This window comes from Rhinichthys klamathensis, unplaced genomic scaffold, assembly GCF_029890125.1.
Source record: "Rhinichthys klamathensis goyatoka isolate OS25496 unplaced genomic scaffold, OSU_Roscu_1.1 h1tg000181l_1, whole genome shotgun sequence".
Lineage (NCBI taxonomy): Eukaryota > Metazoa > Chordata > Actinopteri > Cypriniformes > Leuciscidae > Rhinichthys > Rhinichthys klamathensis.
This window is the reverse complement of record NW_026606709.1, coordinates 1,458,957-1,486,901: the sequence shown is the minus strand read 5'-3', so window position 1 is coordinate 1,486,901 and position 27,945 is coordinate 1,458,957. Positions and strand designations below refer to the sequence as shown.

At 40.0% G+C, this 27,945-nt stretch overlaps 1 protein-coding gene across 2 annotated transcripts; it reads left to right on the top strand.

Annotated features, from left to right (window-relative positions):
- Positions 1-1,534: 1,534 nt before the first annotated feature.
- On the top strand, positions 1,535-26,257 carry nudt4a (nudix (nucleoside diphosphate linked moiety X)-type motif 4a). 2 transcript variants are annotated; one of them, XM_056261221.1, is made up of 5 exons: positions 1,535-1,930; positions 15,465-15,575; positions 20,200-20,244; positions 20,408-20,492; positions 24,783-26,257. In XM_056261221.1, the coding sequence occupies exons 1-5, from the start codon at positions 1,703-1,705 to the stop codon at positions 24,986-24,988; spliced, it is 675 nt and encodes a 224-aa protein (XP_056117196.1). In that variant the 5' UTR covers positions 1,535-1,702; the 3' UTR covers positions 24,989-26,257. The 2 variants fall into 2 exon arrangements, with proteins under 2 accessions (XP_056117196.1, XP_056117195.1); XM_056261220.1 differs by having other exon boundaries at positions 20,405-20,492.
- The last annotated feature ends 1,688 nt before the right edge of the window (positions 26,258-27,945 follow it).

The window sequence follows — 27,945 nt, the reverse complement described above, 5'->3', positions numbered from 1 at the left end:
TCTAAAGGGGACAAAATCCTACTTTATAAAATGTGATGACAACAGTCCACACACATATTTCTGTTCTTTCTGTAAATAAAATCTGTTGATTAATAAGAAATATTTATGTGGTGCTTTTATTACATTTCTGAGAATGACAAGCAGGTTAACTGCTCATTTGTTTTGTTTTTTTCTTATGCTGTTCTCCTACCTTTCAGTAGGCTTTCATAAGACAATGATAGTCACATCTTAGTTGATCATTACTCGAAAATAACCTGGAGCAATCAATTACAGATTTATTTCACTTGAAGTAATTCCACCAAGTACATCTTTAAAGGATTTTGTAAGTTCTGAAGATGGTTGTTCATCATCATTAAATTGTATTAACTGTTAATAATGAAGGAATTGCGGATTAAACATTTAAGTTGGTTTCCCATGCAATTTCACAGAACTGCTCTTTTGTTGTTAGTAACGCGAATTCCGACTCATTTCTATGAATCGGTTCTTTTCATAGAAACGATTAAACGCTTCGACGATCAGGCTGCGCCTGACATTACGGGTATGGCCAGTTTAGAACATATAAAGTTAAGACAATTCTAAAACTAACTTACATCTGTTTACTTCAAAGTTTTTGCACGTTTTAATAAAAAAAATATGTGCTGATAAAACTGTAAGGTAATCTTACGTAAACGTTTCCAGTAGGCTTTTTATGTTTCATTTCAACTATAAAAGTAATGTTCTTTTACTTCCATAAGTCAAATCCTTGATTCACTCTTGTTATGTAACCTGTCAAAAAAAAAAAAAAATCGTTTATTCAAGAACATTTCGGACGGGTTCAGTCCGTTATATAAGCTAATGTTTTGTAAACCGGTTCAGCATCAAAAAGATCCGACTTAAAATAATAGTTATAACTATAGTTTGCTGTCTGGTTAACTCTTAAAATTGTTCCATTACAGGGTTAGTTCATCCAAAAATGGAAATGTTGTTATAATTTACTTACCCTAATGTTGTTCCAAACAAACCTTTATGAGTTTGTTTCTTCTGTTGAACACAAAAGAAGATAGCTAGTTTAAAGAATGTTGGTGACAGTAAGACGGTAGCCAAAAAAATTACTATGGAATTCAACGGATGACGTCAACTGTCACCAACATTCTTTAAAATATCTTCTTTTGTGTTCAACAGAAGAAATAAACTCATACAGGTTTGGAACAACATTAGGAGGAGTAAATTATGACACAATTTTTATTTTTGTGTGAACTATCCCTTTAATACTCGGGTACCAGCAGATGGCGCCAATACAACATACCACCCCCATCTCAGTTATTTATAACGCTGCAGTGTTGCTTTTGTCTCTGCTACTTTAAATCAATAACTGACCATTGTATCAAATTTATAGCGATGCAGCATAGTTCAATTACCCGCTTCAAGCGTCGGTGAATCAATTTCCCCCCTCCTCTGGCGGCTGAGATGATGTCTCATTCATATTTCCAATAAGGGAAACGCCTATCTGTTGATGACATCTTGGGTTTGTAACGCAGATCCTATTGCAGCTGATTTAAGGCGACTGCGCAGAACTGAAGAGCCGCAGCAGAGGAGTGTTCACACTTCACACAGCACCAACCTGACACCATGGTCAAGATGAGAACACCCCAACTCACAATCTCCGCTGTCCAGAGAGGAATTATGTCTTTAACATGAGGCACGTCTTATAAATGCAAACTGCATGATCAGCCTGGAAAATCTGGGACGACTTTCAGCTCTTGGCCTGAAAGACAGTTGCGTTGAGCGTACGATCCAACAACTAGGCAACCGAGAACACTTGTATTCTTGTTTTGTTCGGAGAAAACCCCACATGATGAAATTCAAGCCAAATCAGACAAGGACATATGACGGAGAGGGCTTCAAAAAACGAGCAGCGTGTCTATGTTTCAAGAACGATCGGGAGGACGAGGTAAGGCTGAGAAAAGTGCAAATGTGGTTGGTGGTTTATCTAGTGTTATAACTGTCGACTACTGTACGACTACTATTGCATACACACACGTCAGAAATAGACATTGAAACCTGTTTGTGACATTCCTTGTTACTAAGTAGGCAATTTTATTTTACCAGGACTTATTTCTTAAATCAATGTAAGCCAACAATTAGTGTATAGGATCATTAGATTCTTGTTCTATAACACGTCAACATAATGTATCATTAATTGATTAACTAACTAACAATGAACAATACATTTATTTCACATCTTTTTTTAACGTTTGTTAATAATACAACGGTTCATTGTTAGTTAATTTTAGCTCAGGTGCATTAAATAGGCTAACAGATGGAACTTGATTGTAATAATTTATTATAAGTCAATGTTTAAAATAAACTTACTAATATTAATGAACGTTTTAAAAGTATTTTTCATTGTTAGTTCATGTTAACTAATGGAACGTTATTGTAACATGTGACCCCCTAATTAGTTACCACTGTTAGTGTTAACTGTTCCACTGCAACTTTGCTGTTGAGTATCTTCCGACTATGAAGTTCCTCCTTTATGCCTTACGTCAAGTTCCTTGGACTGTTAAACATATATTCTGTTGAACTGTAATTTTTATAATACTGCTAGAAAATGCTTTAATTTAGAAACATGTTTACATGAAATATTTCAGAATGTATCACCCACATGTAGCCTATTTTAGATTTTCTATGAAATGTTTTATATAATAATTTATAATTTTATGGATTGTGATATTGTGTAGCCCGTAGCTAACGTGGCGTTAAAAAAAAAAAAAAAAAAAAAAAAAAAAAAAAAAATTCCGACTATGTATTACAGATGCAGCAGTTATATAATCCAAATTTCCCAGCAACTATTTAATAGGTACTAGTACTTATTTATAGTTATGTTTCAGCTTTATTTGATACCTGTGACTATAGTTGTTACCAGGCCTACCTTTTTTTATTACAGTTGTTAATCAGAATAGCTACAAATATTGGTCACACTTTAGTTTAGTGTCCAATTATCACTATTAACTAACTATCTCGAACTTTTGCCTCAATAATCTCCTAATTACTGCTTATTAATAGTTAGTAAGGTAGTTGTTAAGTTTAGGAATTGGGTAGTATTAAGGGATGTAGAATATGGTCATGCAGAATAAGGCATTAATCTGTGCTTTATAAGTACTAATAAACAGCAACTAGTTAATAGTGAGAATTGGACCTTAAACTGTTACCAAAATTGTACTTGTAAGATGAAAAATGAATCTTGAAAAATGAATGAATGAATCTATTTAAATAGTATCATAAAAGCAGGAATAGGCCTATGTTCTAATAACCTGAATAATTAAAAGTAACTAAATAATATTACAAATAAAGATTACACTTTACAATAAGCTTCTCAACACTCAATGACCACTAATCCATGATTCATGTCTAGAAATATATGACTGTGCATGGAGGACTGATGGCAGGTTTTATAAATGTAATCAATGAGATCAGCACACTAAAAGCCAGCAGTGAGCTTTACTCCTGAGTAATGACAGCTGTTCAAAACAGGTAACAATATGAGTAGCCTATATGAGAGCGAGAATAAAGGAACACAATGTTCTTAATAAGCATGGTTGCACTTGTTAACTAATCTCTTTAAATGTACTGTATATTGTGAGATTTTGTTTTCATAGAGTTAGTTTGCTTGGTCTGGTCTGTCTCAGGTATTTTTTAATAAGACGGACTTAGTTGAACTGTTGTTTTATAGAGCTGGATTTAGTGCGTAGCGTACTAAGATTTTTGTGATTGAATGGCGAATGCTTGACATGTACAGTACAGTACAGACTATTTATGCACCTTGTCCTCTAGGCTCAAAATGTCAAATGGATAGTCACAAACAATCACCCAAAAATGTATAATTTACATAATTTACTCACCCTCGTGTCATTCTAAACCTGAATGACTTGCTTTAATCTGTGAGCTATTTTGATTTTTTTTTTTTTTTTTGTCTATGCTTTGAAAGTGTTCCACATAATTTAAAGTCTCTCATTGAGAAAGTACAATCAAATTGATCACCCACAGCATTTTGCGACCTCCTCGAAAGTAGTTTCTGCTTAGACTAAAAAACTGTCTATTATGAAACTTGTCAGTCACAGTCGAGGTGTTCTTGACTCCTGAGACGAGGGCTTGACCTGATGTGGAAAGTGCACTCAGAAATTACAGGAAAATGCTGTTGTATACACAAATACTCCCCCATAGATGTCTTCTTTTCCTTAAATGAACTTGACCAAACTACCATGTCAGTGAATCTTTAATTAAGTAGTACTAGAGTTGTCAAAGTTACATAAAGCATGTTGAGGCACGGGAGCCTCCGAACCTGAATGTTCCGCATTGCAACAGGACCTGGTCTCCCAGGTTTCTCCTCCATGTGATTAGCACTAAGAGAGGGGAGGGGGGAGTAAGTTACACTATGTTCTAAGGCTCCAAGTGACATATCAGCAGCAATTTATAGAACCAGAATGACAGCAATTACTGTCCCCTGACTGAGTCCTTTCTCCACTTTTTTAATCTCTCTTTCTTTCTAATTGTTTTAACTGATTGCTGTCCAGCTCTCTTTTATCCGCCTCTTTGGGAAGGATCTTACCTCTTTTTGGTGTATTTCTATGCTCTTCTGATCATTTTAAGTGTTGAGTACAGGAACTCTACTGTGGACGTCAATGCATTCCTGCCGTGGTGATAGTTAGCTGAGTACAAGCTACAACATAGCTCACTCGGGAGAAGTGCAGTCCTTTAGCTCATCTGCTGTTTGTGCTTTTGTCCTACAAGATCTCACAAAGCCTCATAACAGGACTGGGGGAAAATAGCAATTTCTTGATTTTAATCAATTCTCATTTTGATGAACCGATATGGATTCTTAAATCCCAAGAATCGATCTTTTGGTCTATGCTGTTTTCAGTTGATTAATGAAAGAAACGTTGTAGCGTGCATGCCATGACATCAGAACCCGGAAGTCTAACTCGCCGCTGGTTCCTTAGAGAATTCCCTATGTTTTTTTTTAATGGGGTTTTTCAATTTATGGGTAAAATAAAGCCTGTGGTAAACATAACTTGATGATACTTTGACGACGCTTGGTTCTACAAGGTAATTTACTCACACCCATATCGAAAATGCTAATTTTAAAGCAGTAGTGTTTATTTTTGGAAACATATCTTTCTAATTGGTAACTAAACAAGACAGTTTTGGGTGTGTGCAGTGTATGTTGTAGAAAAAAAAAGTCAAAGTATCGTCAAGAGTCAAGACCTTATTTTACTTATGAATTGAAAACCCCCATTATAAAACCCCACAGGAAAATCTCGAAGGAACCAGCTGTGAATTAGACTTCTGGGTTCTGACGTCACCTGCACTGTTACTTTTGTAATGAAACAAAGTCTCAGCTTTCGAATTCTGTCAATTTTATAATAAAATTCAAACAATGAATAACGTTTTGGCACTCTTTAAAGTCCCTGTGAACCACAAGTTGCAACCGACTTTACTTCAGTGTTGTGACGTATTTCCCAGTGAAACAGAATATTGAATAGGGGTTTTACTTTAGCACACCTCATCTCCATCCCTTGCTCATAGCAGACTGATGGTTGGAGGGAGGTGGTTAAGGATATAGAGTGGTGCAGGTATGACATCACTTTGTAGGCCAAAACGTGGAAGCGAGTTAGTAATTTAGCACTTCCGGTTCCATCGTCCCGAAGTCAATGGGTTTTTTGAATGGGTTTTTTGTTAAATGGCTGAAATAAGGTATGTGGTGAACACTAACTCAAGGCACTTTCACGTTTTATTCCGTGGCATAAAATACCTCAGGATTACCCCAGGCGGTTGCTAACAATTGGCTAAATGGGACTACAGAGGCAGTCGAGGAGATTAAACGTCATCATGCTGAACATGTAAGCTCAGTTCGCTGTTACAGCCTCGCTATGCTTATAATTGTGCTCTTATAAACTATTCTAACTCAACCTTTCTGGAGAAAAGTCTTTAAGATAACCGAAAGAGTTGTCGGAAGCTTAGTGATGGTGACTTTGAAATCATGGGGCCGTGATGTACGCTAGTTCGTTCATAGCCTACCTTTTGCTATTTACTTCTGGTGACTGCATTTAGGCTTCAAAATTCATTAAAGTTGTGTTCATCTGTGAAAATTATGAACAAAACAAAACGTGTAAGTATCATAAACTTTTGTTGATCACAGAGCTTGTTTTTAGCGACAATCCAAAAGCCTATGGGAAAATCCTATTGAGTTTTTCTCGAGGGAACCAGTGTGATGCTAACTGCTTATTGGCCTACAAAGTGAAGTCATACCTGCACCACTCTATTCCGGAGCGGAAGCTTGGAATCGTGGAAAAATTACCAAGACAAACAAATGTTTTTTCTAACTTCCCCGGATTAATTAATTAATTGTTCACCACAAGAATAGTACTGTGCGCTAACAAAGTAAATGGGGTCAATTTGGATTTCATGATGACTTTAATGTTGCGCAGTAGCCTGGTTAAAACCAGACCATTCTCAGTTGTAACTGAGTTATGGTCTGCCAAAGCGTCATAGACAAATCATTTCCAGAGGGGCGTCACCAACGGATAGACCTAAAACCAATCAGAGCGATGAAGGAGATCACGTATGCAGAGCGGCGGAGAAACACTGTGAAACACTCCGAGTGTTGTTCTTTGCTCGGTTTTTAACAAAAAGGAAACGTTCAAATCGCTTAAAACAGACGCGATAGCTGATTCGAACGAGTGATGTTCGACGGCGGCGTCCATCTTTGTAATGTAGGCTACAAAATCTGCTTCAAAATCTCAGGGCTGTCGTCATCGTGTAAAGCCCGCCCCAACGTTTCTGATTGGTGCCTCGATTTCGACGGATTGGAAATGGGCTTGAATGGTATGTTAAGGTATGTTAAAAGATACAAATTTTGTAATATGTCTCTCATGTAATCCTTGAATCAGTGTTTCAACCACGGAAAGACGTCAATAGCTTGTAAACTATATATCACGTATTTGTCAAATAATCAGTCAAATAATCTCTCAAAGGGTGTTAACAAATTATGCAGAATATTTCTTCTGGTTCATTCATCACACTGGAAAGGTCAAAAGTTGAACGTATTGAATTGTGAGATGGAGTATTCCAAACATAACAATAATTTGCTTGTGTGCATTGAATGATAATACTACAGCAGTAATAAGCATGTCATTTTATCAGAAAACATGGTTTGTTGTCTTTCCTCATGGTTGGGATGTGTATTTACATTCAGAAAGAATACTGCTGATACAGTGCTTCTGAAAAATGTGTTTGTGTTTTTGGGTGTGTGTTTGGGTTGAGCAACTGCCATTCTGTTGCCCACTTAAGACTTTTATTGAATGTGGTGGCTTTGCTAGTCTTTGTTTTGCATCTTGGTAAAATGCCTGAACTGTTTTTCTTTGGACAGAGTTGTCCCAAACAAAAGAAGATTTTATAACTTTAGCTTTAAATATACAACGAATTATGTTAGGGATAAACAGTCATTTCTGGTCTACCAAGAAGACCACGTTCGCCTCAGGGACTTTATTTCAGTTTTTGAATTGTCAAGCTCAGCAGACTGGTTCAATAACAGTAGTGCCAGAGTTGTCATAGCAACAATGATCCCCTTAAATGTGAACATGAAACAGTGGACTGAACCTGAACAATGACCCTTAAAACAAGCCAGAATGAAACGGCAGTCAGTTGCGTGCTGTACGTGACTGATTTTAAGCCGTAAGCGTTTCCTCCTTTAGCTTGTGAGCTTTATGAATGTGAGTTGTTTTAGCATGTCAGTAGCTCGTCTGGTACAGCATTACGTTAGCAACTGGAAGGTCATGGGTTCGATTCCCAGGACCTTCCAGTCCACACACTGATGCTGCAATAGCCTAGCTTCAATCCACTGTAAGAAGTTTAGGATCCTGTTTACACCTGATATTTAAGATGTGTTTTGGTCGATCGGATCACAAGTGGACGACGCTAAATACAGGTGTAAACGGGTCTAAAACGTTTCAAGCTTGTCCACTTTCGACCACTTCCAGAAGAGTCGAAAATGCCTTTGACCGGATTGCTTTCACATGGTGTAGTAGACGCTCATGTGGTTGGATACGTTTGAACAGCTGCAAAAGGCTGCCTAATTTTCGCATACTGACCTATGGGAAGCCCACTAGCCAGATGGGATTTAAACTTTGTTGGCTGAAGACCTAAGTTTGGCTTGAAGACGAAATACGTACCAAGCACAATGTTCTCTCACCATGATTTCTAACACGCACTTCGCGTTCGGCATGGTCTTGTGGCTATCAGAGCAAAAACGAAAGCTGATGCTCTCCGTATGTTTTTCTTTCGTCTCCGTGTGCGTCCATATGTAAATTACACAAGCTTATTTTGTCCATTAGATCGAAAGATTTGAAAAAGCCCATACATTTACCCGCCCATAGACCTCTCCTCGAAGAAATCAGGACAGAAATGGTTGAAAGTAGACAAAAGAGATGGATTAAAACGCCAGGTGTGAACTGGAATGTGTCTCCCTCGTCTACTTGTGATACGATCGAGCAAAACACATCTTTATACTAGGTGTAAACGGGGCGTATAGGATAAAAGCATTTGCCAAATATGATGTCTTGCATTCAAAGTTGCAAAAACTATCTGTGAAATTGTAAAACCTTTTATAATCTAATCCACAAATACATTTACAGACTTTCCTGAAATGTCAAACACAGCCCTGACCCTGATGCCTATCGTGACTGGAAGACAGCCTGTCTGCTGGGGTTTGCCCAACTGAAAAGATTCACATTCTCTTTAGTCATGATGTTTATGACGATGGGGCCACACGTGCCCCTCAGACTCAGGATAGGATTTAACATGCATTTCATCTTGAGTGTCAGTTGGGCTCTGAACTGGGTCAGTATGTCAGCAAATGCTCAGGTCTATGAGGGGTTGGAGTAATAAAGCTAAATAATAATTTTATAGTGGAGAAAAAGATTGAGTAATTGATTGATTACAAGTAATGTTATTCAGATGAATGGGTTGTTTTTAAAGTCATAGAAACTGTTATCCATTTGTTGTGACTTTCAGACAGTCCTTGAATCAGTCCTTTTACCCTTGATTTTTAACGTCTACAGCTGGTATGTGTTCTATAAACAGCAGTGTGCACCATTCAAAACGAGAAACTGGAAACACGAGAAAGCCGAACTTTGAAAAGGAAAACTATACAAAAGATATGTGTAATGTAGCAGTCAGGCATCATCAGTAGTGTAACACTAAATGAATGCAGGGAAATGTAATATGCTGTGGCATTGTGGTGTGTGCAAAAAGAAGCACACCAAAACAAAGAACAAAATGAAACAAATCAAGTAGGCCGCCCTCGTCTGCCATCCATCTTGCTTCTTTTAAAGGCCCAAAGGGAAGTAAGCAACAGGTGTCTACAATGTGACCATTAAGGAGGGCAAAGACATCCAGCCAGCGCTGGGGAAAACCCTACTAAAGACACGGGTCGTCACAAAATATAAAACAAAAATTAAACCCATATTACTTCTAGTTGCCAAGGCAGTTTTTCTCATTTACATTTAGCTTAACTTGATGTACTAAAACTGAAATAAAAATAAAAACTAGATAGTCATTAAAAAATAGTCGTCGTCATCATCGGCAGCCGCCCGTGTCGGGAGACGATGGTGTAGCTCGGTGTGTCCGCCGGGAATGGCTGTGCAGACCAATTCTAGAGTGGCAGTCCTTGCCGCACTGGGCGCAGGAGAAGGGGGATGGCTGGTCAGGCTGCTGTTGCCGCTGCTTCCGCCTAGCTCTCTTTGCCACGGCAGTGTCGTTTCGTGCCGCTTCTGCTTTGATTGTTGCCTGCCGGACTGCTTGTCGCCAAGCGGAGCGATCATCAGCCAGGCTCTCCCATGCGCTGGGGGCAATGCCGCATTGCTATAAGTCCTTTTTGCAGACGTCTTTAAAGCGCAATTTGGGGCGCCCTGTGGTTCTGGTGCCTTCAGCCAGCTCGCCGTAGAGGAGGTCTTTGGGGATGCGGCCTGCGTCCATCCTCCTGACATGCCCAAGCCACCGCAGCCGTCTTTCGCTGAGCGTTGCATGCATACTGCTCATGTTGGCTCGTTCCAGCACCTCGGTGTTGGGGATCTTGTCCTGCCACTTGATATGCAGTATGCGACGCAGGCACCGCATGTGGAAGCTGTTGAGTTTCTTCTCGTGCTTTGCGTAGGTGGTCCATGACTCGCTGCCATAGAGGAGCGTACTGAGCACGCAGGCTTGGTACATGCGCAGTCTGGTCATCTCAGTGAGGCTGGAGTTGTTCCACACTCGCTGATTCAACTTGGCCATGACTGCGGCTGCCTTGGCGATTCTGCTGTTGATCTCAGAGTCGATGGATAGCGAGCTGGAGATCGTGGACCCAAGGTACGTGAAGTTCTCAACAACGTCCAGGCTGTACCCATCGATGGCGGTGTTTGGAGGGGTCTCTGCTCCCTGTATCATGACGTTGGTCTTCTTCAGGCTGATGGTCAATCCAAACTCCTTGCAGGCGTGTGAGAGGCGGTTGACAAGCTGCTGAAGTCCGTCTGCCGTGTGTGAGGTCAAGGCTGCGTCATCAGCGAAGAGCATCTCACGGATGAGTACCCCTGTGACTTTGGTCTTGGCACGGAGACGGGCTATGTTGTAGAGCTTGCCGTCCGACCTGGTGCGGATGTAGACACCCTCGCTGCAGTCTTTGAAGGCGTATTGGAGGAGCATGGAGAAGATACCAAATAGTGTGGGCGCGAGGACGCAGCCTTGTTTCACTCCGCTGCTGACTGGGAAGGCTTCGGATGTTGCGCCGTTGTAGCATACTGTGCTGTGCATATTCTCGTGGAAGGACGTGACCACTGCAAGCAGGTGTGGGGGGCAACCAATCTTCTGCAGCAACCTGAAGAGTCCGCTTCTGCTGACCAGATCAAACGCCTTTGTGAGGTCGATGAAGGCGATGTAGAGTGGCATGTGCTGCTCCTGACACTTCTCCTGCAGCTGGCATAGTGAGAAGATCATGTCTACTGTTGATCGGCCATCCCTGAAGCCGCACTGGGACTCGGGGTAGACGCGGGAGGCGAGGGTCTGCAGGCGGGCCAGAGCGACGCGGGCGAACACTTTGCCTACAATGCTGAGGAGGGAGATGCCCCGGTAGTTGTTGCAGTCACTATGGTCTCCCTTGTTCTTGTACAAGGTGACAATGTTAGCGTCTCGCATGTCCTGGGGGATGTAGCCCTGTTCCCAGCAGAGACAGAGGAGGTCGTGGAGTGGTTGTAGCAGGGCTGGTTTCCCGCTCTTTAGAACCTCTGGAGAGATTCCATCGCTCCCTGGCGCCTTCCTGCAGGCAAGGCAGTCGATGGCTTTGCTGAGCTCGTCCATGGTTGGTGGGGTATCTAGCTCCTCCATGACTGGTAGGTCTGGGATGGCGTTGAGAGCCGTGTCAGTCACCACGTTCAGCGTCGCGTATAGCTCGAGGTAGTGCTCCGTCCATCGCTTCATCTGCTTTTCCTGGTCGGTGATGACCTCGTCCGTCTTGGACTTGAGGGGGGCGGTCTTGGAGGGGGTTGGGCCTGTTGCCTTCTTGATGCCCTCGTACATCCCTCTTGCGTTTCCTGTCTCGGCAGCTCTCTGTATGCTGCTGCAGAGGTTTAGCCAGTAGGTGTTGGCGCAGTGGCGGGCGGTCTGCTGGGCTTTGTTCCTGGCAGTCCGGAGGGATTGTAGGGTACTAGGGCTTGGATTGGCCTTGTAGGCCAGAAGGGCTTTCCTCTTTGCCTCAGTCACGGGCTCCATTTCTTCCCAGTGGGCCTCGTACCAGTCGGCATTTTTCCGCTCCTTCTTCCCGTAGGCGGTGATGGCGGCGTTGTAAACCGCGTCGCGGAGGCAGGGCCACTTGGAGTCGATGGTGTCATCTGCTGACACTCCCTCGCTGAGGGCGTGTTCCAGCCTGCTGATGAACTGCTGGGTTTTCTCAGGATTGCTGGCGCAGCAGGCATTTATGCGTGGGCGACCCTTCTTCTTGGAGTGGTGCAACCTTTTGGGTGTAGTGCGCACCTTGCTTGCTACGAGGGCGTGGTCCGTATCGCAGTCTGCACGGTGGTAACTGCGGGTGAGGAGGACGCAACCAATGTCCGCTCTTCTGGTGATGACTAGGTCAAGCTGGTGCCAGTGGCGGGATCGGGGGTGCCTCCATGACACCTGGTGGATCTCTTTACACTTGAAGAAGGTGTTGGTCACGCACAGGCCGTGGTGGCACAAGAGCTCGAGCAGTCTCTGGCCATTCTCGTTTATCTTCCCCCTCCCAAAGCTTCCGAGGCAGGTGGGCCAAGCCTTGTGGTCAGCTCCTACTCTTGCATTGAAGTCTCCTAAGAGGTAAAGGCCTTCAGTGCTGGGCCACCTGGATATCGCTTCATCTAGGGCCTGGTAGAACTCATCTTTTTCCTCGGCGGTGGAGCAGAGGGTTGGGGCGTACACGCTGAGAATGTTGACTGGGCCAGAAGACGTTGACAGCCGGAGGGTGAGTATCCTCTCTGTGCCTGCTGTGGGGAGCTCGGTGAAACTGACAAGTGTCTTCTTCACAGCGAAGCCAACACCATGTTGCCTGGGTTGGTCTGGGGACTTCCCCTGCCAGTAGAAAGTGTAGTTTGTTTCCCTGATGGTGCCGTTGTCAGCCAGCCGGGTCTCCTGTAGGGCGGCAATGTCGACGTTCAGTCGTGACAGTTCCCTGTCAATGACGGCCGCCTTCCTTGCGTCGTCGATCTGCAGAAGGTCTGCGGTTAGTCCTGGACACATGGTCCTGACGTTCCAGCTAGCGAAACGAAGAGCTGGAGGCTTCTTTCTTGGTTCTTCCTTTGACTTGCCTGGTGCGAGTGATTAGTGGCCCACTTTTCGAGAGATGCCTCTCTAATCCCCACGCACCCAGTGGGGCAGGTGAGCCATGGCGGGACGGCACCTTACTGGCTGGGGGCTGCCCAGCTTGAGGCGGGCGCTAGCTGTCCAATGAGGCGCGATGACCTCTCCCACCGTCGAAGGGGACCCCTGGCGCTCGCTTCCTTCGCCAATCGGACGAGCTTATAACCGGTAACTGCCCCCTCCCGTGTTGAGTCGACATCTTGCGATGGCGCTGGAGTGTCCTCTCCAGTGGAGCTACAGAGCCTGGGCAGGGTTATATGGAGGGCCAGCTGTTGCCCATGCAGCAGGCCCCCCCTCTCCGCGAAGCTGAAGAATCCAAGGGAAAGACAGAGTCGATACAGCTTGGCTCCAGCTGCGCCGCAGGAGTTGCCGGTGAAGACGATACTATGCCAGGCCGCCTTAGGGACTCCAGCTCCGGATTTTCTGTCAGGGTTTACTCCCTTAGCCTTTCCCCTGAAGGGGTATGCCGCAAGGCAGCGGAGGTTTGGAATCAGAGTTGCCTTCTCCTAGATGAGCTACCATCCAAGGTTGACGAGCCCCATCTGCCCGAAGCGACTGGTTTTGAGGCGCCAGAGGACCGCCTTTGCCCCTTCTCCTGTTAGTGGGAACGGTTTCGCCGGACTTAGTAGCTAAGCCACACGGGAAGGCCAGGAGCTGGACTGGGTTGTCAGAGGCTGTTTGAGACGCACACCATTGAGGGCATTTTATAGGAAGTGGGAGCTTATCCCCACTACCACCCCCGGTTTTAACAACCTTCGAAACCAATTAAAAAATAGTACATACCAAAAAACATAGAAAAAAAATTACTATAACTTTTAACAGATTTTAAAATGAAAAATATAAAAATATAAATAAAATCTATAATATCTAATTTCCAAAATAACAATAATACAGTGAACACTGTTACAAACAGAATTCTTGCAATTTGAAGTAGAATGGAGTGAAATGTCTAACTGCAAAAATCTTTGAATAATGATTTAATTTTAAAATTATACCCATAAATGTTGTCATACATATTTCTAGAATAAGGAAATTATACTAATTAGAAGCGTTTGAAATTCCAAATGTAGGAATTTAATTTATATACATTTTATTAATTTTACTTATGCTATAGACTATGGTGGGAGAACAGTTAATTTTCCAGAATGCTCTATTTTACTCAATGTAAAATATAATAAAAATATTTGAGATTCTTGATTTGATGGTTAATAATAATGTAGTCTACATATCAGGGATTATATTCTGCCTGTCAGCCATAATTATTAAAAATTGTCTTTATGTTGACAATTTGGACAGATTCATGTAAATACCTTTGCTGTTTTGTGCTGTTAGTCAGAATGTTTGTTAACCTTGTGGCTTAATTTAATCAATTGATCAGTTCCAAGGATGATTGAATCAAAAAAAAAAAATTCAAAGCTATCAGTGGGTGGGGAACTTTGCATAACAGTTCACATAGCCAAATATTGACTGCAATGCTTGCTGAAATGAAAGTGCTCTAAATTGCTAAAAATAAAGGTGAACTACTTTAACTCTAATTACCATGCTGTATTTTTATCCTTGAACAACTGTAACTGAACCATCTGCATTAGTGGGCATATTGATTCTTAGGTTTTCCTAAACTAAAGCTATGATTGAACCGCGTGATCCTTCAGGAGAAATGTAAAGGCGGAACCTGTGAGATTTCTCCACATCTCTCATGGTCACCTGGTCCAGCCGCAGCTGTTTTTGCTCCCACACCTCATACCCCAAAGCAGAGCTTGACTCTCAGCAGACAGAATCTGTCGCTATGGCTGAGACAGCTGTTGCTGGTAGTTTATTTATAAGACGTGATTCCACAGATATACGATTGCCTTCTAGAAGAGTGGTGGAGAGTGACAGGATAGAGCGAGATTAATGCAGTAGCTCATTATGGAAGCAGAAATTCAATTGTAATAAATATACACATTTTAGTAAAAGACTGTGATCAAACTTTCTAAAAGATATTTTTTGAAATGTCTTTTTTTTGTCCATGCAATGAAAGGCAATGGGGTCCAATGCTGTTTTGGAACCCATTGACATTCATTGCATGGACAAAAACAGTCAAAACATTAACACCGTTAACCATTTCTCACTATTAACTAACTATTAACTATGACTTTTGCCTTAATAAACTCCTAATTACTGCTTATTAATAGTTAGTAAGGTAGTTGTTAAGTTTAGGTATTGGATAGGAGGATTAAGGGATGTAGACTTTAATAGACATTGAACAATTGACACTGAAGACTGAAAAACTGTCACAGCATTAACAAAGATACTCAGACAGCAGGTTTGGAACAACATGAACTATCACTCTTAATAAAAATAAAATGAATTGGTACAGTGCATGCTACTTTGCACTTCTAGAGTGCAAGGACGTTTATCAGATGGATGGTATTTTTGCTACTGATGGTACTGTGAGGAGTATCAGGTTAGGCTTAGTTATGCAATCAAGATATCCTGACAAAGTGTTGATGAGCACTTGGATTTGGACTAGCTGACTAAGCTCTGTTTTTGAATGTGTGTGTGTGTGTGTGTGTGTGTGGCAGGTTTTGCTCGTTAGCAGCAGTCGACACCCAGATCAGTGGATCGTTCCAGGAGGAGGGATGGAGCCAGAAGAGGAGCCTGGAGGAGCTGCGGTTCGAGAGGTTTATGAGGAGGTGAGCTATGTCCTCGAGGTTTCTTCCTCATTGGTTCTCGACTCTGGCCCTAAAGGTCCAAATTCCTGCAGAGTGAAAGTTGCGTTCACACCATTTCATAATTATAGTAACAGTTCTGAACTGTAAAAAGCCTTCACATGCTTGTAGAACTTGTAATTACAACGTGTAAACTCGTAATTTTCTGAGAGCAATGATTTTTACTAGCTGACCACTGCAGATTTAAAGGGTTAGTTCACCAAAAAATGAAATTTCTGTCATTAATTACACACTCTGATGTCGTTCCAAACCCGTAAGACCTTTGTTCATCTTCATGAACACAAATTAAGATATTTTTGATGAAATCCGAGAGGTTTCTGAACCAGCAGCAACGTCATTGCAACTTTCAAGGCCCAGAAAGGGGGTAAAAACATCATTAAAATAGTCCATGTGACTACAGTGCTTCAACCTTAATGTCATGAAGCAACGAGAATACTTTTTGTGCGCAAAAATAACAACTTTATTCAGCTATTTCTTCTCTTCCGTGCCAGTCTTCTACACTGTTCACGTTGTAAACACAGTGCAGTGCTTCCAGGTTCTACGTCAGAAAGCCGGCTCATTATTGGCTGACGCTGTTCACGTGAGCAACACGACGCATGCGTGTGATGCTGACCCTGGAGCTGGCCAATAATGAGCCGGCGTTCTGACGTAGAACCCAGAAGCGTCACACTGTTTTTACAACATAAACAGTGTAGGAGACTGACACGGAAGAGAAGAAATTGTTGAATAAAGTTGTTATTTTTGTTTTGTTTTTTTATCAGTAACTGTGACTTATCAGTTGATCTCTATGTTATTTATGTATTTATTAACGTAAAATAAAAATCTTGTCTTATCTTTACTGGTTTACTGAAGGGGGTTGCATCATCAGGTGGTCTGTTGGGTAATGTTGGTCCCTCAGGCTTCTGAGGGTCTGTCGGTAGGTCCAAGGTCCTAAATGAGGCTTGACTGTACTGTAGTTATGTTTAAAGCGTCAGCATAGAGACCGTGCTCATGTTTAGGTGAGAGTTATAGTTTGCAGCTGTCTCATATCTTGTCACCAGGATTTTTTGTTTTACACCATGCCATCCTGCTTATTGCATACTTAGCACTAGCAGTATATACTATATGCTGCATACTATTTTTTTTTTTTTTTTTTAGTAACACAGTACAGCAAGTTGCAACCAATCATCATCTCGGTAAACCAATTTTTAATCCAGTTGTGGAAAAATGTCTTAAATTAGTCAAATAATGACTTGACTCAAAATATTACAAACTAAAGACTAAGCTCACATCTTTGTTTATCTTTTTTCAATGTGTTTTATGCAGTTTAATTTCCCATAAACAGTCCATGAAACTCTCTCATTCACACTGCATTCCATTCAGTTTTTGCCCACACCTTTGACTCAACTGTTTGAGAGCTATGGTCATGTGATACCACCACCACCACCATATAGATTCCTCAATCATCATTCCCAATCTGTACATCAGCCCGTTTTCTTTCGTCTCCAATTTAAGAGGCTTCACTAAATGAATCTTTTCATGTTTATCCCTGCTAATGGTTATGTGGTCCATTTCAAGGATGGGCTGTGTCATGACATTGAAGGGCCATCGTAGAGGATGCCAAGAGGGTAATTTGTTGACAGCTGTGAAGCATTACAGCGACATTTAGAAACCGTGTCCTGTTACCGTTGGCCTCGTCCATCTGAAATGCACATGTCCCTGAGGTTCAAGAGTCATGGTGTTAGGACACTTGCAGTTGCCCAATCTGAATGCAGCTTAATTACAGCAGTCAATGTTTTTTTAAAAAGTATGAAATTAATTATTGTACCCTAAACGAATAGCCAGTGGGCTGGGCAAGCTATCTGGCTGTATAAGAAAATAAATCAGCCAGCTTGTAATGCTTTCTTTAATAACATATTGAATTCAATTCAATAATTTAAAATCGATTGAATGAGTTTTACATTTCAGTTAACTAAAGCATAGTTGCATAACACTGGAAAAAAAAACCCTGCCCAACTAAGCCATATTTGGCCTATGTTTTCCATTTTATCCTTCATACATAAGACTTTATTTTGTACTTCGAGGGATTTATTTGTTACATAATGGTTTAAAAGGTGTAACTCAAGCCATTCGAGTGTTAGGGAGACCCTGGAGGAGACCATAAACCTGTCTGTGAATTACAGCATGCTGCTGGCTATGGCAACACTCATGGGACCTAAAACTTAACCCCCAGGGGCTTTGCCAGCGATGGGATGTCCCAAAGCTCTTGCGAAGCGGATCGTTTTTTATAACAGGCCTCTTGTGAAAAGGAACTTTTTTTTATTATTATTTAATGATAACTTAATACATTTGTTTTCTTGACATGTTAAAGAGGACCTATTATGCTTTATTACATTTCAACTCTCTTATGTAATTTTGCTGTTTGAACAATGCACATTAAAAAAGTCTGCAAAGTTACAAAGTACAAAGTCCACTCCAAAGTGAGTTATTCTCTATATCAGTAAGCACTGTTTCTGAAATCCCTGAAACGCCTCAATTGTACACTCCTGGGCAGAAAAAAAGGGCCAAGCCCAAAATGGCTAAACTCTAAGCTTTTAATTGTCTTAACCACAAATTATTGGTCAGGAAATTAGCAAAATGTAAGCAAATGCACTCCTAGGTGTGTGGAGTGATGAATCACAATGAAACATGAGTTGCATGGTGACGCTCCAGAGCGGTGTCTTCGAAAATCTGGTGAGAAATATAACAATGAATGCATCTCTACCACAGTGAAACATGGAGGAAGAGGTGTCATTGTGTGGTGGCCTTTTTCGCTGCTGGTATTGGTGAGCTACGCCACTGTGAAAAGTCTTATACGCCGTCGGTGTGTGAATGAGTGTGTGAATGGGTGAATGTGAGGCAAATGTAAAGCGCTTTGGTGGCCATTGGGTCTGTGAAAGCGCTTTATAAATGCAGTCCATTTACCATTTATAATGCTTTGGAGTACAGGAGAATATTGCAGAATGGCTTGCTTCACAAATGAAAAGTTATCTAAAGAGTAATGATCAGATATTATTTTTCAACAAGACAATGCTCCGGCCCAAATTGCAAAGACAACCATGAAGTGGCTTGAGAACAAGTCCATGAGGCTCATCTTTTGGCCTGGTCAGAGTCCAGATTTGAACCCTATAGTGCATATTTGGTCTCACAATAAACTCAAATGAACTTGAGTGAAACAAATTGAGTGAAACAGCACTGACTCTTCTTCATGTAAAAGGCTGTCTGCAAGTTGGGGAAAGGCTTTTCCGTCCTAAGTTACTTTATCTACAGTATTTGTGCAATTCTTGCTAATTTCCCAATTTGATTTGTGATTAAAATGGTTGAGAGCATTAAAAGACCACTAAATATTTTGCCATTTTGGCTTGGCCTATTGTTTTTGCCCAGGAGTAGTGTAGTCTTGATTTTTCTTCCGGAAACGTACACATCACAACATCCCACATTGAAATATTTATTGCCTGAGACATACACAAAAAAGTCCTCTTGGTTGAGTTGCATTTGTAGTGTGTTGAAACTCGCGGCTATGGTAAGGGGTGTGACATTTTCGAAACACAAGTTTGAAGCTGTTGATTAATTACAACACACTGGTCCAACCAACAAATCCGAGCACATTGTGCTTTTTGAAAGGAGGGGCTTTATACGAGAGCAGAACTAAACGGAGAGTTACTGACAGACAGGGAAGAGATGTGCTGCAATATGTGAAAAATAAGGTGTTTATTTAGCATTCAAGCATAAAACCCTATTCCAATTGACCCCAAAAACAAAATCAAGACTTTGTAAAAGGGGGGCATAATAGGTCCTCTTTAAATGAATGTAGCTTGGCTAAAACTCTGGATGGGACATAAAAACGACATTTTTACCTCATGAAATGTTTAAATTTGGTCCTTTTCCAGCTATGATGTTTATTTTCAGGGTTTGTCTAGGGCAATGCTCATGTTATGGGATCGTGTCAGATGAGGATACACCGAGATGACAGAAACACTCTCAGGGCATTTTAAATAGACAAATCTCTCATAGTCCCTGAAATCGCCCCCTGTTGTTTGTCAGTTCTGATTGTGAACAGTCGTATCAACCCAATTTGCAGGGTGAGCTCGGGCTGGTTGGGGCATTTTGCAATGTCTGAATGAAGACATGATGTTCCCTTATGAGCATTATGTTGTCCGGGAATCTCCTGTGTTATGGAAACACGCAGCTCAGGTCTCCCGGATCAGTGAGCTGGGGCTAATGTTTTGGCCTGATGTGTCGGCGTCAGCTGGTACGGTTCCAGAAATTTGGTGTGCTCCTCTTCATGTTAAGCCGCTGTTAGCACTGATAGAATCATGCTGCAGCTTATGTCATAGCAGAAGTCATTTCCTTTTTAAAAGTGCCATAATCTGCACAATAACGCATCATAGCCCCATGCATATATTTAATGTAATATATGGGTTTTTTTTTTTTTTTTTTTTTTTAAACTATATTTCTGTATGATTTACAGTTTGATGCCTCAACCATGTTTAAAACTGAAAAGGCTTGTGGGTTGGGACAAAAGTGAGTCTCTCTAATGCCTTTTCCGTGTCTTTTCCTGCTTAAACAGGCTGGTGTGAGGGGTACCCTTGGCAGGCTACTGGGGGTGTTTGAGGTAAGACTGCCAAACCACCTTATATAAAATAAGACGCTGTCACTGATACTTCAATAAACAAGGCTTTATTTCATAAACATTCATAAATATCTTATCTTCACACCTACTCTATGCACATTGTGTAGCCATGTGATAACTTTATATTTCTCATTCTGTACAGCAGAACCAGGACAGCAAGCATCGGACATATGTGTATGTGCTTACGGTTACAGAGACACTGGAAGACTGGGAGGACTCGGTCAATATTGGTGAGTTGATGTTATGAATAAGACTGTCTTCTTTGTATAAACAATTCAGATTAATTCAGTAACGGCTGAAATGTGATTTCATAATTGTTTTTCATTCACTAAAATGAACCGACTCAAAAGAGTTGTTCACTTGTGAATCAGATCACATTTGATTTGGATTTGCTTTTGAGTTGATTCACTTTTTTAAATGAAATGTATACTTCTATTGCGCAAGGATGAAATAAGTTGATCAATAGTGACAGTACAGCCTTTTATAATGTTGCAAAAAAATTCTGTTTCAAATAAATGCTGTTGTTTTAAACTGTCTATTCATCAAAGAATCCTGGAAAATTTTCACAAAAATATTAGGCAGCACAACTGTTTACAACATTGATCATGACAAGAAATGTTTTTTTGTGCACCAGATCAGCATATTAGAATTATTTCTGAAGGATCACGTGGCACTACATTTTAAATTGTAATATTAAAATAATATTGCTGCTTTTACTGTATTTTTGATCAAATAAATACAGCCATTTAAAAAAAACTATAAGGTAAACTGTTATTTTAAAAGGTTAAAAAAATGTTTACTAACTCTTGATCGACTTTTTTGTGGAACAGTAATATTGCAGAATTTCTAGAGAACTTTTCATTATAATGATAAGTAAGGGGCTGTTTAAACGACAACTTTTTACGCCGTTTTCCGTTTTTAGTACATTATTTTCGTGTAAATGTACCCTTAGGCTGATTTAAAAAAAAATAAAAAAAAACGGCATGAAAGTAGTCTGATTTGTGTGCTACATTACAATTCTTCTAAAGCCATTTGGTAAAGTTGCTCTTCGCCATAGTTCTCAAATCTCATGCAAAGCTATCGTACGGCTTCAGAACAAGACTTGGAATATTGCAGCACACAGGCCGCATTGATTACTATGGAAATTGGGTTCTTCAGAGAAGTTCACCTGTAACAAAGTGACCTTTTCCCAAGTCTGCATTGAATCAATAGTTGGGACTTTATTTGTCTACAAACAGCTTAGTCTGCTAACAGGACAGAATTTATATAGTTTTAGACAAGCTTATCATAACCAGTTCATTTCATTTCATTTCATAAGACGCAACTGCTGATCTGTAAGCAGCTGCAAATATGGGGATTTATGGAACTATTCTCCAAAGCTATTACAGATATAGAGCAGGCATGTGGATTAGCCACTTAAAACCTTCTACTTAACTGAATTTTTGTTGTCAGGAAGGATACACAATAATAACATTTTCCCACAGACAGCGCAATTCAAAACTTGCACTATTTGTAGATGGTGAGGAATGAAAAAAACAGGTAATCCTTCTTCAGTCCAAGCAGCCGTATAAATAGACCGAAGTTTGTTCACAGGGAGGCGTGCTGTTAGCAGGGGCACAGTTGTTTTCCAGTTAGCGTCACTACACTCCCCTATCGCTGGCCTCGCTCTGCTTGTACCATAGTTTCGGCTGCCAAATAGGGCATCATAACCTCAATACACAGAGCGGAAGCGGGTGAACTTGACAGAGCTGAGCTGAATGCATAGAAAAGGTCAATAGTCTGATTGTCAAAGTAATGACCTTAAACCTTCCTGCATATATGACATGTTTAAAAATGCTTAAGGTGAATGTTTAAGTTTCAGCACTTTGTGAGAGACAGTTTTGAGGACTATAAATACAGTGGAATGTTTGTCAGTCAGATGGTTGGGCAGCCAAATGTCTGTCAAATTCACTGTGAAGTTGACCTTTTGTACTGTATTTAAATAAAGCTGTGCATTTTTAAAACTGAGCAGCAAGTCTTCAAACCGTCTAGATCTTTAATCCAGGTCTGTGTCTCCTTAATGATGATTCTGATCTTTGTGTTGGCTGGTTTTGCGTCTGCAAAAAAACAAAAACAAAAAACAATTCAAAATTGGTTCATGCCACATATGTGTACCAAAACATACTGGATATATCATTTTCTTAACATAGTAAAATATGAATGTACAACAGCACAACTTAAGGTTAAACCTGCTACTATTGATGCCTGGACACCCTTATCGTTCCATTTACTGGACTGTATAAAGAACATTGGACATTTTTTATTGGATGTCTGTTGCCTCCCTTTCCCCTATTTGCGCTTGTTGGATAACTATATATTTGCGCTATATGTTTTGGTGTTTTTTTATATAAAAAAAAAAAAAACTGAGCAGCAAGTGTATTTACCCGGCTAACAGGAAATGTTCTCAACTTTGGCTAATGTTCTGGCAAGGTTTTCTCAAAGTTATGATCAAACTTTCTTCCAGTAATGTTAATAGAACATTAATTCAGAGTTATTTGGTCTTTAATAATGTTCTCAAAACATTAGCACAAGAAATATTATTTGTGCATCGTTCGTGAAACTTTTTTTCTGAAACGTTTTAGTTGGAAGTTTGTCTAATGTTTTTTAAATGTTGCTACTTGTTCAGAGAACATTCAGAAATGAGGGTTCTCGCACCATTGGTGCTCGGGCACTAATATCATTTTCATAATTTAACGGGATTCTAAGAATTCTAAGAACATATTTTTGTTAGCTGGGCAATTGCATATATGTCTAAAGTAAATGTAGCTCTTGCGAGGACAAAATTAAAAATTGCAGAGCCCCTAAGGGGACATGGTGAAAATGAGGAACAAATATTTTTCAATGCTTTTGCATTCTCTCACATAGGGGCGGGAGGTATACCGGTAGACACTATTAATCGGTTGAAATTTGTCAACTGGTAGAGATTTTGAACTATCTGCTCTATCGTGGTTACGCGGCTCACATGACGTTGCTGTGCTACGCAGTCACGAAAGCTTATCGTATGCATGCATTTTTAACTGTTGCTGTTTAAAAACAAGTGATTTGAACCCGTTAAAGCACAGTTAGCAGCGAAAGACTACACATTTCTTCTATATTTTTTCACGCTATATTTCTCATCACTGTCTGAGAGACGTGCGCGCATGAAGCCGCTGCTCATAAAGCACGCGAGAACTGAACTGAGTGCTTTTTGCCGACAAATTGGGCTTGAAGAGTTAAAGAGATAGTTCATCCAAAAATGAAAATTCTGTCATAATTTACTCACCCTCAAGTTGTTCCAAACCTGTTTGAATTTCTTTCCTCTGTTGAACAAAAAAGAAGATATTTTGAAGAATGTCAGTAACCAAACAGTTGTGGCGCACCATTGACTTCCATAGTATTTTTTCCCTACTATGGAAATCAGTGGGGACCAAAAACTGTTTAGTTACCCATATTCTTCAAAATATCTTATTTTGTGTTCAACAGAGGAAAGAAATTCATAGGGTGAGTAAATGATGACAGAATTTTACATTTTTGGGTGAACTATCCATTTAAATACACATACTTATTTGTCAAAGTGACCATGTATTTGCAAGTCAACACAGTCATTTTATGTCTTAGGTGAACGTAAAGTGAACGTTGTTGAGAAAGAAAATGCACGAGTATATTGGATCCGTGCAGTCGGTCTTAAAGGAATAGTTCACTTAAAAATGAAAATTCTGTCATCATTTACCCACCCTCGAGTTGTTTCAAGCCTGTATGAATTTCTCTTTTCTGCTGAACACAAAAGAAGATATTTTGAAGAATGTCGGTAAGCAGGCAATTGATGAGTTGAAGACCATTGACTTCCATAGTAGGATAAAAATACTATGGAAGTCAACTTGCCTCAACTTGAGGGTGAGTAAATCATGACATTAACTAATGCTGCTGTTAAACCTGTATTTCTGCTATTGAATTGTTGCTGGGGAACAAGGTTATTAACATAAACATAAATTAGTTTCTAAGAAATGCACATCAACAAACTTGTAAATCCACCACTTTCTTTCAAAATCATGTATTCCTTTAAACTGACAGCATCCAAATGTACCTGCTGTTGTTATTAATGTTACTCAAACAAGAAAAAAGAGAACATTTCTCATTGCTCTTGACTGAATCACTTTTGTAACTTTAATTAAAAAAAAAAAATTAAATTTGATTTACACTGAAGACCATGCAGTGTTTTTTTAATACATGTTATTACTTTATACAATTGATGTAGTATTTCTTATTTCTAGTGCTTGAAGTTTTGCAGGTAGGTCTATATACGCTAAACTTTTGTGAGAGTATGGGAGGGCGATATGACCAATATTTAAATCACGATATGACTAATTTTATTTATCTAGTATTGACATAATTTTTCCTCCAATCTAAATTTTTTTCCATCACCATGTCCCTTAAGGGGATCCGTAGACTGCTGTATTTTATGCTTTTAAATATTTCAAAATTCTCTGAAATATGTTTTGCAGGTCGTAAGCGGAAATGGTTCAAGATCGACGAGGCGATCCGGGTGCTACAGTGCCACAAACCTGTCCACGCAGAGTATCTCCGCAAACTCACTCCTCACTGCGGCCCCACAAACGGCAATGCTCAGGAGCCGGAGAACACTGATGACAACGCCCCCCTCCGCCAGACAGCCTCACAGGACTGTGAACTGGCCCGTTTGCACAGATAGAACTGCCACTAGAGGGCACCGATGCAAGGAAAACTATCATTGGATTGGAAAAGACAGTTTTGCATGTATAATTTCAATGTTTACTATTTGAAACTTTTTTTTTAAGTGTAGAAACCAAAGGCTTGTCGTGAAATGCCTGCAAGTTTCCGGGTCAATAAGAACAAGGAGAGTTGTTTTCATAATATTTAATTCGTAAACGTGCATTTCAAGCCAAATAAGGTAAAGTTATTTGAAGAAGAGTGACGTCAAGTAAGCGCAGATTAATGGAGACGCGTGCCGTGATGGACATTTTAGAAATATTATTTTACAGATGCTTTAGGTGGAGGAAGAAAATGTTGGATGTGAAAAGGATTGATTGTTATTTAGAAAGGATAAAGGATGGGTCTTTTTGAAATGCTGTCTATTTATATCTAATAGATAACTACTCTTATATGTTAGGTATTGGGTAAAATTCTTGATAAAGAACCAAATAGGGGCAAAACATTATCATAATCATGAATTATAGAATACGTAAATAGTCTAAAAGAGGATTTGGGCTACTTTTGGTTATATTAGATGCCTTCATCACAGATATCTACCTGTAATATAGGTTTAACATGCTGTGAAGTTGAAGGTCTTTTCACAGTTTGGTCTTAAATGTGAATTTGCCACATTAAGCGGTGCAATGTGATTACCCTTCTTTCTCTTTGCACATAAAGGTTTAATTTCCCATCTCCTATAATTACTTCTGAGCCACTGTCTCTTTAAGACACAATGGCATTTGGTAAAATGTGAGAAAAAAAAAAGAAAAAAAAAACCTAAGTCTGGTGTCATTGGTCCATGAAAGACTATGTAATGTTATGCTGTTTATATTGCCTGAAGTGATATTCTGAATATTTCAGAAAAAGAAAAGGCATAAACACCTAATGTTAACCCTAATACATCTTGTCAAACCAGTTTTTTCTAAGGTCTGCAGAAATGCAGTATACATTTATTTTGATTATAGTAACAATTCAGGCATCAATAGCTCAATCTTGGGAGTTTAAATAGCTGAGGAGGAATTTTATGTAATTGTGCATAATGCTTTTCCTTTGAGGCCTTTGTAATCTTCCACTGTTTTTTTTTTTTTTTCAGTGGGATTTTTATGTGGAATTCACTGAACGGGATGAAATATGTGGCCAAACTGTTTTATTAAGACTGTAAATGGTAAACAAGCATACTTATCTTTCTGCAGAGGGAAGATTGCATGTTAGGTTGTAAATATGTTTTAATATTAAAAATGTCAGCTTCTGCCTTAGTTTATTTGGTATTATGAGTCCCACAGTTTGTTTTAGACATTTAAAGTTAAATTATTGCACTGCTAAAAACACAGGCACCCTTAGCTCTTGTTTATCAGCGAGGCTCAATGAACACTGTTTGATATGTAAAACATTACCGTGTTAAAATGTCCACAATGTGAATGTGATTTGACAGAAATTATCATTATTATTATTTTTTCTTTTCTTTTTTTGCCTGTCTTCGGAAATCAAAATTTTCAAACAAAATAAACTCATCTCTGTTCCAAACTCAGAATAAACTCTGTAAAGAACAAGTCGGGATGTTAACTGTGATTTGTAATAGCTTATCTGTATGTATATATCATGCTTAAAAAAACATGGCTAAAAGAGGGATTCGGCATGATAACATAGGATAACATAATAATCAGATAAGGATTTCCTTGGAAAGTCATGTGGCAAGTCTTCTCTTGGAGGCATATAGCTGAATGCGGGTAAAGTGGGCCGTTTAAGCTTGATTGTACTGCTCAATGGGTTTGTATTAAAGAGATGCTATTTCTTTAAATATTACAATTATTTTGGTTGATGCAATATGACATTAGGGGGTGTGGCCAGACCTCAAAGGAAGATTCCCTCAAGGTGAAAAATTAAAAACCCTTTGACATAAGATTTTTAACTTAAGGTTGCTCTCTAAATCTAAACAAATATTATTCTGACAGTTACCATTTTGTTTGTTACTACTGAAAAGGAATAGAATTGTTGCAAGAATGTAAAAATGTTTAAACATTTGTTAGTTTTCTTGTAAGGTGCAAATGTTTGCTGACCCACTTTGAATGAATAAGGCTAACAAAAACTGAACAAGAGGAATCTTTAAAATGGTAACCATATTGTAAAAAATGTTTGTCTGTTTTCTCTAAACGCCTTAAATTAACTTTGTGTCCAAATTTTAAAGCTTTATACTCTGCATTTAAATTTTGCTCCTCTCGTCATTTCTTCACACCACAGATTCAACTTAATGCCTTGCCTTCCTTTCTGCTCTTTCTTTCCTTTCTTCTATCTCTGCCTTGAATTTCCTGACTGCACACTCATTTCTGTTTTCTAAAAAAGTAGATTATACACATCAGCTATTAAATAACCAATGGATGTCAATTTATTTAAAGAATTTAAGTATAATTACTGAAGGTTAAAGGTCGCCCACTTTACCTAAACCCAATGGCCCACTTTATCCAACACATTCAGCCAAAGTGGGTCAGCAACAAACATTTGCACCTTACAAGAAAACTAACAGAGGCATCATCCAAATGGCCTTGTATGGCCTTGGAGTCTCCCATTTCACTGGGGTCACCTTCCTCTTCCTCAAATCCCTGGACCTCCACCACTTCGCTCGCCCATAACACCTCCTGCACCTCACTGTCTGGGCCAGTGACTTACTCAAGTCTGAATGCCCCCAAATGCTGGAGGCTGAAATGAAACCGAGAAAGATGGTTGCTTAGTTGGAGAAGGACAGTGAGGTGCAGGAGGTATTATGGGCGAGCGCGAGCCATTTAGATGATGCCTCTGAGATCGATGCTCATGATGAAGCTCTTCTGTGTAGTCTCTCCTGACGGTCCCAAGAATGAGACCCAGCACAATGTGAACGTCCGGAAAAAGTACAAAAGAAAAGTGCCACTTGTTCTGTTCACCTGGGCAGAGGAGAAGGCCAAG